This window comes from Salvia hispanica, chromosome 1 (genome assembly GCF_029641045.1).
Source record: "Salvia hispanica isolate PSC_SH4W2 chromosome 1, Shi_PSC_v1, whole genome shotgun sequence".
Taxonomy (NCBI): domain Eukaryota; kingdom Viridiplantae; phylum Streptophyta; class Magnoliopsida; order Lamiales; family Lamiaceae; genus Salvia; species Salvia hispanica.
In genome coordinates this window covers 9969429-9984755 of record NC_142692.1, presented here as the reverse complement: position 1 = coordinate 9984755, position 15327 = coordinate 9969429, and the positions used below count along the sequence as shown (strand labels likewise).

Genomic DNA, 15327 nt, shown 5'->3' with positions numbered 1-15327 from the left:
CCACACTTCGGATACTAAATCCACTCCGGATCCAAGCATCTGAAACCAACTCCGTACAAAATTATATCCATGACTACAGATTCGCCGATTCACCACAGATCAACAACAACAACAACACAGATCCACAACCTATTTCCCAGATCAAGCACAGGAACATCCAAAACAGAGAATAACATTCAACTTCTGAAATAGAGCCTCAAAAACACAGAATCAACGTAAATAAACTCAAAATAGACACCATCATAACGTAAACTAAATGCATAGATAATAGTGAATAGCAAACAACCAATCGACTTTAGAAACGTGAAGTTCGACGGAATAACAGTGCAAAAACTGAATGTAAATTGATTGTATCTTCGCCCTTCGTAAGGACGGTGTTACCACTGACTTCCTCCGAAGATGAAACCCCTAACTACCCCAGAATTTCCCTTTTCCCAAGTGTGTGTGAGTGTGTGAGCCGAGAGCTAAAAATCATGTATATATCGTGTGCTGCATGCTCTTCTATATATAGGCGTGGAGGTGGGTCCAGCAGGGTGCGAATAGTCTTCGTTACCCTCAGCTTTTGACTCCCTTCGTCCAGCCATTTTTCTTCTTCAAATCCGCTCACTTTCCTTCGCTTTTCTTTGCTAGTCCATCGCCTTCAGCTTTCCCTGGATCTAGCGATTCCTTCACACACCTGGCTTAAAAAAATTGCGTTAGACCCAGTAAAATAAAGTGATTTTCACCATATAACCGATACATGAAATTAGCCTTATCAGGTACTGCCCGCACTTAAACCATACTTGTCCTCAAGTATAAAGACAAGATAAAGAATAAGGCGAATTTCAAAGCACAGTTATCCTCTGACCGACTCTCTAGACTCTAACTTAACACAGACTCCTAGACCTAGACATAACTGACGCACAAATAACAAACATTTAAAATAAGGAAAACACATAGACACATATGCATGAGCCAGCTTCAACTTTTAAGCAACCGTCCCCACAAGATAAAGGTCAATCCAACAGGTTGCACTTCTCCAAATTGGCCCTTTCCCTTCTTCCACCTAATCAATCTGTCAGTTCGTCAAGATAGCCTTTTACTTCCCCAATTGTTGGATTCACTCAATCACTCATTCCTTACCAGGGATGTTAGAACCGATTCTCTCATAAGTTATTGTCATACCACTGAAGCGTCGGGTTATGAGAGTTTCTCCTTCATATACCTTATTCCCCTATTTTTTCCGGGTCAGGTTACTATTGCTTCCTGCACTTAGACATTTTTCCCCTGGACTTCGTCCAGCTTATACCTCCTCTTTTTTTCATTCATTTTTTTCATTTTTTTCCCTTTCTCTGGACTTTGTCCAGCTTATTCCTCCATTTCCCTCTTCTCTCCTCTGGACTTCGTCCAGCTTATAACTCCTTTACCTGGACTTCGTCCAGCTTATACCTTCATAACCCAATTCCCCTATTTTTCTCCGTCATGACTCTTCTCCCTAAGCATTCAGTGGCGGCCCCATTACATATGTTAGCTCAAAATTATTTAAGGCTTATAACTCACTCTTAAAGTGGGGCTTCACAACTAAGTCAGCTAAGGCATCCTCTATCGTTCTTACTTCGTCCAGATTGACTTCGGCTTATTAAAGGAAAAGGCTTCTAAGTTGAAATACATCCTATTTTCAATTACTCTCACTAAGGAGATCCTGCCGTATTATATTCACCAGCTCATGCGACACAAACAAAACCTAGACTTAACGACTCTTAACATGCTGACAAATACACGCATTGATTCCCCTCCCCTTCCCACTTCACTCAAGCTTGTCCCCAAGCCATTGTCGTGAAGGGGGGAAACAAGGAAATCAATGCAACACACAACAAACAATTTGTACAAATAAAACTTCTCACACTTAGACCGAGCATCGGGCTAAGTGGGAAAGACACAATAAAACAGAAAAAACACAAACTTCTCACACTTAGACCGAACAACGGGCTAAGTGGGAGAAGACGCAATAAAATAGAAAATATAAACTTCTCACACTTAGACCAAGCATTGGGCTAAGTGGGAGAAAACAAACACATATAGCAAAAAATAAAATAAAAAACATAGACAATAACAAAGACAAACAAAATAAGTGAAAGCAGAAATTAAAAGTTACTTGGCCTTGGGGGCGATTAACTTTCTTTCTCGCCGGCAGCTCCGACTCCTCTTCTTCCTTCTCTGGTTGATCAGACACTGGTTTCTTAATCGTCAGGGACTTTGATTTTGTTGGGATTGACACTGGCTTAGACGCGGGTGGGGTGACCATTTGCTTGAGCGGGTGCGGTGGTCGCTGGACGGAGAAACTGCCCTGGCCTGGTTGCTTGACCTCGCTGCTGGACCCAGGAAGCACCTTCGACTGGGTCAAGGGGAGTGTCTTTTCCAACCATTTCAACATCTTCATTACTAGCTCCACAGCCTCCGTCATCCGCTCGTTCTGCTTGGCGGACTTCACTGCCAAGTCCGCAATGTTCCCCCGCAGGGTCTTCACCTCTTCACGGTTCCCGCTCAATTCTTTCCTTATCCCACCAAACTCTCTCACCATTTCTTTCCTCATCACTTGCATTTCTTTCTTCACCTCCTGGACTTCCTTCTTCAACTCCTCGACCTCTTCACTCGGCACAGCCTCCCCAGCCTCCCCAGCCTCCGCTTTCACCTTGTCTCCTACTGTGTAGAAGAAGGTCTCTTTGCCGTGAGCTTGGAGCAACCCTTTGTTGAAAAATTATTCAACGCTGAAAATCTCAGGGGGCTCGCACATTACGACCAAGGGAGCGGTTTTGGCTATCTTCATTTCAATGTTCCGCTGGAGGTAGGCGCCGAGGAGATGGCAGGTATACATATGTCGAGCAGGGTTGCTTGTCATTTGATGGAATGCTTGAGCCACCCAGTAGCCAAGATGCACCTTTACACCTTTGGCCATGCATCAAGTGAAATAGAGGTCAGTCGTTGTCAGAACTGAATTCGCAGTTTCCATCAAGTTGTAGCTGATAAACGTCTGGGCGAATTGAAGGACGCGGTCCACAACGTCTGGGAGTAGCTGGACTTGAATGCCCCTGCCTTGGAGTGGGTGACCAGCTCCCACGCTGCCTGCACTTTGAACCCTGACGTGTTCTTCGGTACGTCGATCATCCTCTCGTTCCATATGCCTTCATCATCCTCAGCCTGGGTAAACAACCTCATCCTCAAGGACCATTCCCTGATGCTCATCTCGTATTCTTCATTGAAAAGCCTGAATGCTATGGAGTCCGCGTCGAGATCAGAAGTGTTCTTTAATCGGAATGTTGAGAAAAACTCCCGTGCTAAGTCCACCGGCACCTTCTCCTGGCTGTGCTTCAATAACCATTCGAATCCGATCGCGTATATACACGCGCGAAAATCCTCATCGCATGCAATTATCCGAAGCTCCTTGGGACTGTACTGCTTGCCGGACTTAGCCATCTTCCCTGCACTGCATCTCTCTTTGTACGTCGTGGCCCGCTTTTGATCGTCGAAATGCCTCATCGACTCCAGCAGTTCCTTAGTCAGCCACACCTCCGGACGCCCATGGATAAACTCCTTTTCAGATTCTTCAAGTTCAGAATTGGACCAGGGAGTAGGCTCAGCTTGTTCCTCGGTTGAGGGAACTTCGGTCACTGGGGAAAAGGTCTCCTCAACCTCCTTGACGGAGGGAGCTTTTCTTGACCGTGTTGACTGGGTCGCCGCTGCCTTTCCTTTCCTTGCCCTCTCCTTGGCCAGGCGACGCTCCTCTGCCTCTTTAGCGTCTGTCCCTCGGGCAGGGAACTCCTCTTTCTCAGCATAGACCAAGTCATCTACTTCGTCGAGCAGACTCCTCCTGACCCTTCTCCTCTCTGCCCTCTTGTCCACTTGGGGTTCGTCTTCTTCCTGGTCATCTACCAGGTCCACAATCAGATCTAGCCCTTCCTCGACGGGCTCCGGTACTCCAGTAGTATATAGATCTGTCTCTTCCAAAATCTTTTCCGGGGTTTCCCCTACATCATCCACCATCGGGGTCCCCCCTCGATATAAACAGGGGTTTCTCCCCTGACGTCACTCGGGGTCGCCCCCTCCTCCATTGGTTCAGGAGTCGATCCCCTAAAATCCCTTGGGGTTTCATCCCCCGTCTCCATAGGGTTTTCCCCCTCAGTCATTAACTCTAAAACAGGGGTTTCCCCCTCAACAACCTCTACCAAACCAGGGGTTTCCACCTCCACAATTTCTTCCATAACAGGGGTTTCCCCCTCAGCAACCTCCTCTTGAATAGGGGTTTCCCCCTTTTTCTCACCCTCAGAGTTAGGGTTATCATTACCTTGTCTTTCGGCCTCCACCTCCGTTTCACCATCATTCCGCCCACCATCAGCTGGCAGTTCATTCGTCGCATCTTCCTTGTCCGCCTCCAGTGAAGCGGGTTCTGCTTGTTGAAAACCAGAGTCCGGTACCCTGGTTGAATCTTGAGGCCTTCCGTCGTGAGGAACTGCGGTTTGTGCCGTCGAATCCGCTGGGATCGTCGGTGGTGGTATGGCCGCCGCGGATGTCATCAGGCTGGCGGAGAATAGAGCGTAAACCTCTTTCGCCTTCTCGACGCTTCCCAATTTTTGCGTTAATTCTACCAGTAGAACCGCGTCGTACATCTCCGGCTGCGAACGTCTGGTTGCCTGAGTTGGATCCATTACTGTAATTCTGAGATCAAAGAAAAACTTGGTCGAAATCGGTTAGGGTTTGTCTTTCTTGAGAGAGAAACAAAGTAGAGAGAAGGGAGAGAAAATGCAGTTCGTCGATTGGGATTATTGGAGAGAGAAACTGTCGGTTAGCCTTTTTTGGTAAAAAGATGGTGCGGTTGCAGGCGTGATGTAAGCAACCGTACACCTCCCATAAATATCGGCTATTTTTTAAATTCAAATTATCTCCATCCTTCCTTAACTTCCTTCACTAGACTCTCCTTCCCTAGCTGATTTTCCTGACCATGACGTTATACTTAAATGAAATTGAAGACGCCAGACTCCTAGGTCAAGGTTAGAATATAAGACATCGGTTTTCCTACGGAGTCTGAGCTTCGAAAATATTTTTGGAAGATTTAAATTTTATATACATTTTTTCGGATTTTCCTATGTTTAAAACGCAATTAAACTATTTACGCACTCCGTTTGAGTATTCCCGAGATTCCCTGGTCCAATGTATATATTTTTTTTTAAATGTCAACCAATTTACCTGACCCAGGAATTCATCGAGAATATCTCCTTGTCTGACTAGGTGATAATAGGGAGTGCGCGTAGTGGCACTTCCTCCACTGCACACAGCTCAGAATTATCCCTATAGACTTTCACTCTGTAACCATTAACAAGGAAAGGGACAGAGTTAGAGGCACTTCCCTGGATCTCTACTGCTCCATTTGCAAGGAGACCGACAATGGTATATGGACCGATCCATTTAGATTTCAACTTCCCTGGCATCAGCTTGAGCCGGGATTGGAAAAGGAGCACCTTCTGTCCCACATGGAGTTCCTTGACCCGGAGATTCTTATCATGCCATAATTTTGTCCTTTCCTTATACCACATGGCAGACTCATAAGATTCCATCCTCAGTTCCTCCAGTTCTTGTAACTGTAACTTCCTTTCTTCTTCACAGGCCGAAGGCTTCATATTCATCTCCTTTACTGCCTAGTACGCCTTGTGCTCGATACCCACGGGCAGGTGGCACATTTTTCCAAACACCAGCCTATAAGGCGACATTCCGATAGGAGTCTTGAAAGCAGTTCTGTAGGCCCATAATGCATCACCGAGCCTCTTACTCCAGTCTTTCCTTGACGGATTAACTGTCTTCTCCAATATTGCCTTGATCTCGCGATTAGAAATTTCTGCTTGGCCGTTAGACTGAGGGTGGTACAGGGTAGATACCCTATGGTGAACACCATATTTCTTCATCAGAGCCTCGATGGTGCAATTACAGAAATGTGTTCCTTGATCTGAGACGATGGCTAAAGGAACTCCGTATCTGTTGAAGATATTGGCCTTCAGAAATTTTGCCACCTTCTTCGATTCACATGTCGTGGTGCCTTAGCCTCTATCCATTTAGACACATAGTCTACTGCAACCAATATACATGTGTTCCCACAGGATGATGGAAATGGTCCCATGAAGTCCATCCCCCATACGTCGAAGATTTCGCAAACAATCACCGGGACCTGGGGTATCTCGTCCCTCCTTGAAATTTCCCCTGTCTGTTGGAATCTCTCGCAACACTGACAAAACTCGAAGGCATCTTTATTAAGCGTCGGCCAGTAGAACCCACTATCCAAGACTTTCCTCGCTGCCTTCCTTGGTCCAAAGTGACCTCCACATGCCAAAGTGTGGCAATGATTCAGCACATCTCTTTGTTCTCATTCGGGAATGCAACGTCTAATCACTTGATCCGAACACATTTTCCACAAGTAAGGATCATCCCAAAAATAATATTTGGCCTCACTTTTAATTTTCATCTTCTGGGCCCGGGAAACTTCGTCTGAACTTGGCACTTCTCCCGTGACCAAGTAGTTGGCTAAGTTAGCAAACCATGGTTCTGCGTTAAGTGCTCGCTTCCCCTTGTCTGATTCTCCTAGACCAGTTAATGCCAAAACTGCTTTCCAACTAATCTGTCTAGGGAATTTCCCTAGATAATATAAATGTTCTTCAAGGAAAGCATCGGGTATGGCCTCTTCCGTTTCCCCTTGAAAGATTCTGCTCAAGTGATCTGCTACTCTATTCTCTGTTCCTTTTTTGTCTCCCACTTCCCAATCAAACTCCTCCAAAAGCAATACCCAACGGATTAACCTCGGCTTAGACTCCTTCTTAGCCAGTAAGTACTTTATTGCTGTGTGATCTGTGAAAACTATAACCCTCGACCCAAGAAGATAGGGTCGAAACTTTTCGAACGAGTATACGACAGCCAACATTTCCTTCTCCGTGGTATCATAATTCTTCTGAGCTTGATTTAGAGTCTTGGATGCATAGAGATCACATAACTTTTCCCGTCTATCTTTTGCCCTAGGACAGCTCCCAAAGCGAAATTGCTCGCGTCGCACATTATCTCAAAAGGGTGATTCCAGTCTGGTGCCCTGATTATTGGTGCTGACACGAGTCTGTCCTTAAGCAATTGAAAACTCTTCTTGCATCCTTCGCCAAAGACGAATTCCACATCGTTGTGCAACAAATGGGTGAGCGGTTGCACTATTTTCGCGAAATCCTTGATAAACCTCCTATAAAATCTTGCGTGACCCAGGAAGCCTCTAACTTCTTTTTGGTTCGTGGGGTAAGGTAACTTTGATATCACATCTACCTTCGCCTTGTCCACCTGTATTCCTCTTTCAGAAACCACATGACCCAGGACAATACCTTCAGTCACCATGAAGTTGCATTTTTCGAAATTCAAAACTAGGTGCTTCTCCTGGCATCTTTTCAATACTAGGTCAAGGCTGGCCAAACAGGTATCGAATGAATTCCCATACACGGTAAAATCATCCATGAATATCTCAATGCATACTTCAAGCAAATCCGAAAAAATACCCATCATACACCGCTGGAACGTTCCTGGTGTGTTACACAATCCAAACGACATTCTTCGGTATGCATACGTACCAAAAGGGCACGTGAACGTGGTTTTCCCTTGGTCCTCTGGGTTAACGTAGATCTGAAAATAGCCACTGTATCCATCAAGGAAGCAAAAATACTGTTTGTCAGCCAATCTTTCTAACATCTGATCAATGAAGGGTAGGGGGAAGTGATCCTTCTTTGTGGCCTCATTCAGCTTCCTGTAGTCGATGCACATCCTCCATCCCGTCACCAGCCTAGTGGGCACCAATTCGTTCTTGTCATTCTTGACAACCTTTATTCCAGACTTTTTGGGCACCATATGGACAGGACTGACCCACTCACTGTCCGGAATGGAGTAGATGATCCCTAGAGAGAGCAATTTCAACACTTTCTTCAGAACTTCCTCTCGCATGTTCGGATTCAGTTTCCGTTGTGCGTCTCGGTGAGCCTTCACACCTTCTTCTAAACGGATATGGTGCATGCAGAGATCAGGGCTGATTCCTACTAAATCAGAGAGGGTCCACCCTATTGCTTTCTTGTTCCGCCTGATCACTTCCAACAGTTCCTTCTCCTGCTCCTCAGTCAAGTTACTGTTGACTATTACTGGGAATGCCTCATCCTAAGCATACTTGAGGCCTGGTGGGAGTGTCTTGAGTTCCTTCCTTGTGTTATTTGTCTCCTGGGGCAAGGGATTTTTCTCTGCAATATCAGGTTATGTTTCCTTCCCAGACTCAGGAGAATTCTCCAGACTAGCCACATGGGCTGATCCGCTCGATCTAGCTGACTTGGGATTTTCGCAAAACTCCATGATGGCTTCTGTTAGTTCCTCATCTGTCAATTCCATTGTGTTCAGTGCTGCACACCACCCTACAACTTCTCTGTCGATTAAATGGCTCAACTTCGAGTTGTCAATCTGTTCCTGTATTGATTCCGTCTCAAGATATTCTTGGACCAGGGGGTTAATAACATCTATAGCATACAAATTCTCAACATCTATGCTAAATGTATATTTTTCCCTATTATAATCTAAACAAATTGTTCCATCGAAGACATCGATAATGGTCTTAGCAGTGCGCAAGAATGGTCTCCCTAAAAGCACGTCACTAGACTCAACAGACTCATTATCGTTCATTTTGATAACATAGAAATCAGCAGGATATAGAAAATCATGCACCTTAACTATGACATTTTCCAACACACCTTCAGGACAAATGCAAGTTCTATCTCCTAACTGGATTACCACTTTGGTAGCGACCATCCTAACTCCTGTCAGTTTCTTGTAGATCGAAAGCGGCAAAACATTTATAGACGCCCCTAAATCACACATAGCATGCTCGACTCTAATATCCCCTAGAGAAATGGGTAATGTGAACATACCTGGGTCTGTGCATTTCGAAGGCATCCTTCTCTTTTGTATCACAGCAGACACGTTCTCCCCGATCACAATTTTCCCATCTGGCTTGGTCTTCCCTGCTATGAATTCCTTGACGAAATTGCTAAAGGCAGGCATCTTCAGGGCTTGCAAGAAGGGAAGGTTGATTTCCAGCTTGCTAAAAATTTCCATGAGGTCCTCTGCATCATCCTTCTTCTTCTTGGCTTCTCCTCAGTATAGAAATGGCTTTGCTCGTTTCACCGCATTTGTGGAACTCCAAGCTGGGGTTTCGCCAACTTCCCTACTTCCTTCCTTACTTCCTAGCTCAGGCTCTGGATCTAGGAAAAATGGATCAGCTGCTCGTGGTAGAGATCCCTCTAAATCTCCCTTCTGGAGGTCATCCTGAGCAGGAACTTCTCTGGGTCTAGGGCCATCCCTTGAAACACTTGACTTTCCTTCCCCTTACTTGCCTGTGCGGGTATTTCTTCGTCGATCTCCAACGTCGATCCTTCATAGCCCCGCCCGGATCTCAAAGTGATTTGACTAATGTTTGCTCGATCGGGTGGCTTGACAGTGGCAGGTAGTTTTTCTTCATTTTCCCGCATCTCATTCAAAGAAACTGCGATCTGGGACAGTTGCTTCGCCATCATGTCCATGGCTGCTTTGTGTTCCAACTGAGCGTCTTGCAGTTTGTGTACCACGTCGTTGTTGGAGTGCAAGTTATTTTGCATGAACTGCTGTGAATTCACTAGGTCGTGGACCATGTCATCCAAACTCCTTTGTGATCTGGAGTTGAATTGATTTGAATTTGATCATTGACCTTGGTTCTGCCGATAGTTCCCATGATTCCCTTGGTGGTTGTTGTTCTGGTTGCCAGATCCTTGATTCCCTTGGTGGTTAGGCTGGGACCTCTGGTAATTTCCTTGGTTATTCCTCTGGTGCGGTGGCACATAGGAACTCCCTCGATCAATCTTCCCAAAGTTTCTCTGGCTTCACTTGCTTTATTCTTGGTAAAATTTCCCCCGCTCGAGGAATTCATCAAGTCTTTTGATTCAGGGTTTGCACCTTCGTAAAACAGATAGTAAGTCTCTGCTTCAATCATCCTATGGTTCGGACAAACATCAAACAGTCCCTTGATCCGGGACAAATAAGAGCTCAGAGACTCATCATATTCTTGCTTACACTCCTGGATCTCCTTCTTCAAGGCGTTCGTCTTGTTGGACGCGAAAAAATAATCCAAGAACTCCAGCTTGAAGTCCTTCTATGTGTTGATCGAGTCTGGTGGAAGCCTCAGCAGCCAAGTATTAGCCTCCCCTTTAAGGGCAAACGGGACCGCACGCAGACGGTAGTCCTCCTCAGTCGCCTCGTTGGGTCGCTTTTGAATGCTGCATAGCTTACTGAACTCGTTAAGGAATTCGTAAGGACATTCGTTCCTTCGTCCAGAGAATGTGGGCAAAACTCCGAGCACATTTGTCTTGATATCGATAGACCTCCGGCGCGGGTTCGAGACTATGGCATGGGCGGGCTCACCGTCTAGATGCGCGGTGAGTGAACCTATCTTCGGATCGGGATCCACTAAATGTGCCATATTTGCGTCTTCCTCTTCCTCAGTCTCGGAATGCTCTGTTTCTGTGGACGACTTCGGGTCCTCTTCTCCTGACGAGTTTCACTCCTTCTCACTTTCTGATTCGAACGGAAACGGGTCTACTGTCCTTAATCCTGATCTGGTAGTGACAGTGGACGTAAACTCCTTGACTTGCCACTTGTATCGGGCGTTTCCTGACCCAGATGAACTAGCCCAACTTCCAGAATGGAAGCCCGTGTTCATAAACTGTCAAGAAAAACAAAATAACAGAAATTAAACTATTTACACCAAATCCTCAAACGCAATAACAATTAACGCCATCCATCCCCGGCAACGGCGCCATTTGAAGCTACTTTTGGTTTAGACTGTGTGCACAGTAAGGAATATCAAGCTTCCTAGATCCAGCGAATCCACTAGATCACAGGGTCTAGGAACTCACGGATCGTCGAAAGATCTCGGTCGTCGGACACACAGAATACCTCTTCAAAACCCTCAACCACGTATACTAAAATTAGCATAGGGAAGTAGGGATCGATCCCACAGAGATGAATGCGCAATAAACAGGTTCAAGGACTCGGGAACTATTTTTGGGTTGGCTGCTGCCACGCAATTTTTGGGTTGAGGAAATTAAACTAGACTTGGTAATTGAAGCATGTTACTCTAACATCTAGATCTAGGCAGAACAGAAATCATGCATATAAACTGGAACAAGCGGGACAATTACTAGATCTAAGAAAACTATTCCCTAAATTACCTAGACCTTGGAAAGCAACTGACGGTGGGGACCATTTACTGAAAAAGTAAAATACGGATGAAAAGCTGGAAAACAACTAACTAAAGTACTAACTAACAGAGACATCATCTTCTCCAACCATTGACATAAAACATCCAGTAAAACAGAGATAGAACGTAAATCGAAACAAAGAAGACTGAATTTAAAGCAATAAAATCGAAGAACAATTTAAACTAAGGCAGATCTACTGTTACTAGACGAAGTAAAATAGAAAGAGAGAAGAAAACTCAAAACCCATGCACAACTCGGTTTCCCCTGTTCAGATCCACACTTCGGATACTAAATCTACTCCGGATCCAAGCATCTGAAACCAACTCCGTCCAAAATTATATCCATGACTACAGATTCGCCGATTCACCACAGATCAACAACAACAACAACACAGACCCACAACCTATTTCCCAGATCAAGCACAGGAACATCCAAAACAGAGAATAACATTCAACTTCTGAAATAGAGCCTCAAAAACACAGAATCAACGTAAATAAACTCAAAATAGACACCATCATAACGTAAACTAAATGCATAGATAATAGTGAATAGCAAACAACCAATCGACTTCAGAAACGTGAAGTTCGACGGAATAACAGTGCAAAAACTGAATGTAAATTGATTGTATCTTCGCCCTTCGTAAGGACGGTGTTACCACTGACTTCCTCCGAAGATGAAACCCCTAACTACCCTAGAATTTCCCTTTTCCCAAGTGTGTGTGAGTGTGTGAGCCGAGAGCTAAAAATCATGTATATATCGTGTGCTGCATGCTCTTCTATATATAGGCGTGGAGGTGGGTCCAGCAGGGTGCGAATAGTCTTCGTTACCCTCAGCTTTTGACTCCCTTCGTCCAGCCATTTTTCTTCTTCAAATCCGCTCACTTTCCTTCGCTTTTCTTTGCTAGTCCATCGCCTTCAGCTTTCCCTGGATCTAGCGATTCCTTCACACACCTGGCTTAAAAATTGCGTTAGACCCAGTAAAATAAAGTGATTTTCACCATATAACCGATGTATGAAATTAGCCTTATCAGGTACTGCCCGCACGGAAAGGACTACAGCAGGGAGAAGTGCCGGAAGGGATGGGAACGCATCAGGGCCGCGGTCGGCCAATTTTCGGGATTGTACGCCAACGCCCTCCGCATGATGAGTAGGGGACAGACTGAGGAGGACTGCCGGAGGATAGCGGAGAGTCAGTTCCCCAAGCCTGGGGTTTATAGGGAGTTCACATTCTGGAACTGCTATCTGGTGCTGAAGGACTCCGAGAAGTTCCGGGCGGGGGTCGACATTGGGTGGCCGAAGAAGCAGAAGCTGAACTATTCCGGCGATTACAGCGGCAGCAACGGCGATTCCCACGACCTCCCCCCGGATGCTGAGGAGTTTCCGTCCCCTCCATCGTTTGCGACCCGCACTCGCCCGGTTAGCCAAAAGCGGGCGCATCGGCCAGCGAGGAGAACCTCCCCCCTATCGCCCCAGGGGTCCAGTCGACAGCCCCCGCCCCCCACCCGCGTACACCTTCTTCTCGTGTCAAAAAACGCGGGAGCAGATGTACACGGTCTTCCAAGAGTGGAGGGCCGCCACTGATTCCACGGAGAAGAGGTTTCTTCACTCGATGCTCAAGAGCATGCGAGTCGATTTGGATGCCGCGAGGGCACAGATGGGGGGCTTAGATGCCACCGATGTGGAGGTCCCGGGAGGCGACGGCGATGAGGAGTAGAGAGAGGCGGGGCTCGTGTGTGGAAGCCCGGTGTTTTTTTTTAATTATGTACTTCTTTTTATCTATGTACCTTTTTTTATTCAAATGAAATGAATAAATTTTTCCGTATTATGTCTCGTAAATTTAATTCCGTAATTTATCGAAAATTTAATTTCGTAAATGTAGTTGTTTTTGAATTATTTTTATTGCGGCTAGCTTGTGACTGGCCTTAGGCTAGCCTATTTAATTAAAATGATGATGCGGCAGATGGATTTTTAGTGCTGATAACGTGGCAGGAAGAAAGAGTGGCTGGCCTATGGCTGGCCTATTGCCATAGTGGATGCTATTACATTCGTGTAACTTAAATGTAAAATCATTGATCCCTGATGCTACCATCCACTGGAATATACAACAGATTTTAAGGAATTGGCCTTTCATAATGAAAAACTTGGTTAACTGCAAAAACTGTTTAATCTGCAATATTTTGGGAGACTATATGTAAATTGATGTTCAAAATTCAACTTTCATAATGAAAAAACATGATCATGGAGATTAATTTGTGCAATTATACTGATGGATTGCTGCTTAAAAAGAGTCTACTAAACCCTCTTATCTACTAAACCATAAAATTAAAATATACTTTTAGCCTAGCCCATGACACTTGCTACAAAACCTATTATGCTACACTAGAAAATTTCTTAATTATAGCTTATGGACTCTATATATATAGTTATATGATATACACACAAAAACTTGGTGATTAAGAGAAGCAGCTTCTTAACCCGAAAACAAACTCGGCTACAAAATTCGCCACATACACATAGTAGTAACAAAAAACAAGCAGAAGAAGTTGCACTTTCAGTTAAATTAAGTCTGCACTATTCAATTACATACTGTATAGCAAAAGTCAGTCCAAAACTCCCACAACCTTAAAATCCATGTAAGAAAACGATGAAGAAAACAAGATAAACACCATATGGCCTCAGAGCCGCTGCTGAAATCACATTATCCCCTGTAAAAAAAACATTAGCAAACACATACTATAGTACTACTATTTATGGATAATTAAGCAGTGGGGAAGAGCACATACTGCATTTCTTGGGGTGGCAAGCGCATCTCAATCCGACGCCACAGTTTCCATAAGGCTTCTCACACTCGTTGCATGGATCAGGCACATGATCAGGTATGTCGAAGGAGATGGTCGTTCCCAATTTAAACTCTCCACCACCAACGGCTGCTGCATAGACGCGGCTATAACGCGTGCACCCCATCTGCTTAGGATCGAGTTTTTGATCTGCATCATCAATCACTGAACATGATGACACCTCTTGTGCTTCTTGTTTCTGATACATTGCTAATGTCGCGTTGTCACATGGCGTGAGGGTTATGTCTGAACTGCGATTCGAGCAGTTCAAGAGGATCAGAGAGTTGGAGGCCAGGGGAGCTGGAGGGAATCCTGCGGAGAGGCGGCTAGGAGACACAAAGTGGGATGTGGGAGAGGAAGAAGCGTGGGAGATGATGATGAGTTTGTTTGTGTAGTTGATTGACTGGATTTGGAATAGGCCGATTGATGTCCTGAAATATAGCTTCTTGGATTTGCAGAGGATGAGTTGGCTTACAAGTGATGAAGAATTTTGACTGATGAAAGGCTGTTGAATCTTGATGCTCCCACAATAGCTCTTGTTAGGGATTTCTTGGGATGCACATGCTAAAATCATCATGTTCATAGAGAGAAGAAGAAGATTGAGTTTCTTGAAGCCCTGCTTCATCTTAATTTGTAGATCGTTTTGTTGATGTGTTGATGAATGAGATGAAAAGTTTAAAAATGGAGAGTTTTACACGAATCAATCCAGCATTTTCCTTTTATGTTCTACATTGCTTTATTCTTATTCTTGCTTCTTTGAAAAGGGAATTCCTTTATATCAAATCCGAAGAGTTGAACGGAAAAAATTCTTTTTCTGTATCTGAATGCAGTCTTTATTTTTTGAATTTTCAAAATTTGTATAAAGTGGCAGACAAATTAAGCAGTGATTGGGGCGGATTCTCTCTTAAATAATCAAAAACTATAAATGTATGGTGAGGCAACTGTGTTTTCTCAATCTACTTAGCAATTTTAATATACTCACGATCATATTCACAAGCCATCCCGAGACGAGTTTCTCAATTCCTTTCAACACATCATCCACAATGATCTCGTTTTATTCGTTTTTCTTTCTTTTTGATGCACAAATTTTCTTCTTCTATTTTCATGTCATTTTCAAAGAGAAAATAATGCACTTGAATAAAAGATCGGGAACAAAGTAATGAAAAAGTGTGT

The 15327-nt window shown here is 44.6% G+C and overlaps 1 protein-coding gene across 1 annotated transcript; it reads right to left on the bottom strand.

Annotated features, from left to right (window-relative positions):
- Positions 1-13837: 13837 nt before the first annotated feature.
- On the bottom strand, positions 13838-14864 carry LOC125224483 (uncharacterized). Its single transcript, XM_048127887.2, has 2 exons — positions 14101-14864; positions 13838-14022 (listed from the first exon to the last, which is right to left on the bottom strand). Exons 1-2 carry the CDS (start codon positions 14777-14779, stop codon positions 13940-13942), a joined length of 762 nt encoding a protein of 253 aa, XP_047983844.1. The 5' UTR covers positions 14780-14864; the 3' UTR covers positions 13838-13939.
- Positions 14865-15327: the final 463 nt, after the last annotated feature.

Bases quoted from the DNA above. Each gene is read 5' to 3' on its own strand.
- LOC125224483 (XM_048127887.2), bottom strand. From the start codon at position 14,779: ATGAAGCAGGGCTTCAAGAAACTCAATCTTCTTCTTCTCTCTATGAAC. The intron at 14,023-14,100 runs GTATGTGCTCTT...TTTTTTTTACAG, and splicing joins TTGCCACCCCAAGAAATGCA to GGGATAATGTGATTTCAGCA.